This window comes from Globicephala melas, chromosome 16 (assembly GCF_963455315.2).
Source record: "Globicephala melas chromosome 16, mGloMel1.2, whole genome shotgun sequence".
In the NCBI taxonomy this organism is placed as follows: Eukaryota; Metazoa; Chordata; class Mammalia; order Artiodactyla; family Delphinidae; genus Globicephala; species Globicephala melas.
The window spans coordinates 34,349,224-34,352,035 of record NC_083329.1 but is presented as its reverse complement, the minus strand read 5'-3'; the positions used below and the strand labels follow the sequence as shown (position 1 = coordinate 34,352,035).

The following is a 2,812-nucleotide window of genomic DNA, read 5'->3' as shown; positions in this document are numbered from 1 at the left end:
ATTTTACAAGAGAATTCAGAAATCTGGCTTTTTATATGAAATTATCTAATTTTTAAATGCTAGCAACAAATCCCAATTGGGAGGGAGGGAGGAAGAGTGGAAAAATGAGAGAACTGCATGCAGGCCAAACAGAGCAATGATAGGACCCAGGGTTTGTCAGTTTGTGATTTTTCCCTTATGCAGACTTGTTCTTGTCTTTCCCCAACAATTCAAGATGTTTTTAGGAACTAACTTCAAGGTATACTCAGAACTAGATCAAATGCAGTCAAAATTTCCATTGTCCTGCCAGTTCTTTAAATCTAGCCGTACAGTTTTTATTGAGCACCTAACACATGCAAAGTCTATCATTTCATCTTATTTAAAATGAAATATGTTAACAATTAATTACATGAGACAGAGAGATGACTTCCATAATGGTCCAAATGACTCTGAGATATGTACTTACATTTTAGCTTTTTTAAAAAATACGATCAAATACAAAGAGAATTGTTTTTTAAAACCTACTGGAGCACTCAACTCTTATAATTCACTTCTGAATTTGGAAGGTTAATAGGACAGTTTCAGAACACTAGGCATCACTCTGTTTAAAAGCAGCACTTCTAAAAGAATTCAAAGGCAATCATGCTGAAAACATTTTCACTGGAGTCAGTTTTGAGCTCTGAATGGCTTCAGATCCATTGATCCCCTATAGGGATCATCTATGGCAGGAGAGAGCACCCAAGTTCATACTAATTCCTAAAGAGAAAAAAAGTTGGTAATCTTGTCAGCTGAGTAGGTGAGATGGCACTGAAAATTCAACCTGGCTCAGGTTATCAGCTGCTCATGAGTATATTTTAATAGAAATGCGTTAAACAGTGTACAATGTATCCTGCTTCCCACACGAGAGTCACATCATTTTAGTCAACTTTTCCCACTCATTTTTTCAGCCTCTCTCTGTACCCGTCTCTCTCCCCAGTCTACAGTTTTTACACATTTATGGTATGCCTACTTCTGTTTCTACTAGTTCTTCTGCTCTTAAACAGGGTCGACTCTTTATAAATTTTAACTTCCCTGCTGTCTCAGACTCTCCATAGCCTTTATACTCTCATCCCAAGCCCCACCTCCACCCCCCAGACCCATTCTAGAACCTGGACTCTTCCCCACTCTGTATCCAGTATCTTGTGGCCTAGGATACCCTTAGCTTCCCCTCCCGGGCTGCGCACAGATCCCCTCCCTCCCTCTCCCCTTCCCTCCCCAGGCCCGCACCCTCAGCCATTCCAGAAATTGACAAAGAAGTTGCAGAGGGAATGCCACTTCTCAGCACAGTAGGTCTCCGTGAGCTTCGTGTTCTCGTCCAGCTCGTCGGGATCGGGCCGGGTCCCCAGAGATCGCTCCTCGTCTGAGTTCCATGCAGCCTTTCTCTTGCCTCCTTTGGTCTTCTTCTCAGAGGGCTTCCCTTTGGGCGGCGCGTTCGAGGGAGGCGGGGCCCCTACGGTGGGGTTGCGCGCGGTCTCTCGGGGCTGCCCCCGGCTCCTGGCCCGGAGCTTGGGATCCCGGGGAAAGCCCGCCCCAGTAGGGCTGACGAATGGGGATGCATGGGGCACCAGGCGCAGCTCCGCGCCCTGGCCCTTCTTGCCCGCGCACAGGCGGGCCTTGAGCGGCGCGGGGTCGTGGCAGGGCCGCCGCTTCCTGCGCAGCCCACCCAGCACCTGCTTCCAGTAGTGCGAGCGGCTGGCGGCATAGATCGGGCAGCGCCCCGGCTCCCCGCGGTAGGCACACTGGTGGCGCGCCCCGTCCGGGCCCTGGCAGCGCAGCGCCAGCTCGCTGCCCGCCGCGGGCCCTGGGGCGGGCGGCAGGAGATGCCAGCTGCAAGCATGCCGCTCGGGGCTGACGAAGCGACCGGAGGAGCCGCCCGCGGGGCCCGGGGCTGACTCGACCGCGCTGCCGACCGCCCCCTGGTTTCTCCCGGCGCCCTCGAGGAGGTAGCCACCCAGCAGCAGCAGCAACGAGAGAGACGCTCGCAGCCTCAGAGGACTCATGGCTCGTGGTGTCTGCACTCAGGTCGGCTTTCCAGGTACCCCTGAGCGCTTCAGTGGTAGCAGGGCCAGGATAGCAGCATCCCTTAGACCTGGGGACAGAGGCAGAGACGGCTACTGACTGAGTCGGGCGCAGCCCTTGGCCCAAGCACAGGCACCTGCCAATCTTCCACCCCAGACTTTCTGGGCCTCGGTTTTCAGTGGGCAGCAGCAGTTTGCGAGTGGCCCCTCTGAAGAGGTTTCCTGGGAAAAAGCCAATTACTGTCTAATCTTTTTGAAACTATTTGCGCATTGAGGTTTTTCTCCCCATTGCAAATATGATAGCAAAGCGATGCCTGATAATTACCACCTCCACCCCTTCCTCCACCCCCTCCCTTCTCCACCCTCCAGTAAATTATCTACAATGTCATTTCAGATTATTCTTTGGAAAAACGCACTTTTACTGCACTTTGAACTTACCGAGTTCTGGGCGAGGTGGCGGAGCCTTGTTAAGATAGAGGGAATGACTGCAAGAAGGATTAGTCTGTTTTAGCCGGCTTCCAGTGAATGAACGTGTTATCGATGGAACGGAACAGGCCTCCCCGACTATGCCCCTCCCAGACTTCTCTCTCTCTTTCCCTGGGAGACTTCCCACCACCGTGCCACACACACACACACACACACACACACACACACACACACACACACACACACACACACACACACACACACACACACACACGGACACACAGACACACAGATGTATGATAGAAGTGGCAATGTAACATGAAATATAAATCTTTTTTGCTTCCAGTGTT

At 51.4% G+C, this 2,812-nt stretch overlaps 1 protein-coding gene across 1 annotated transcript; it reads right to left on the bottom strand.

Moving 5' to 3' along the window:
* Positions 1 to 1,247: 1,247 nt before the first annotated feature.
* FGFBP3 (fibroblast growth factor binding protein 3) lies at positions 1,248 to 2,596 on the bottom strand. Its single transcript, XM_030865563.2, has 2 exons — positions 2,475 to 2,596; positions 1,248 to 2,107 (listed from the first exon to the last, which is right to left on the bottom strand). The coding sequence occupies exon 2, from the start codon at positions 2,016 to 2,018 to the stop codon at positions 1,248 to 1,250; it is 771 nt and encodes a 256-aa protein (XP_030721423.2). The 5' UTR covers positions 2,019 to 2,107; positions 2,475 to 2,596.
* Between the last annotated feature and the right edge of the window lie 216 nt (positions 2,597 to 2,812).

Coding starts and splice junctions, on each gene's coding strand:
- FGFBP3 (XM_030865563.2), bottom strand. CDS start 2,018: ATGAGTCCTCTGAGGCTGCGAGCGTCTCTCTCGTTGCTGCTGCTGCTG.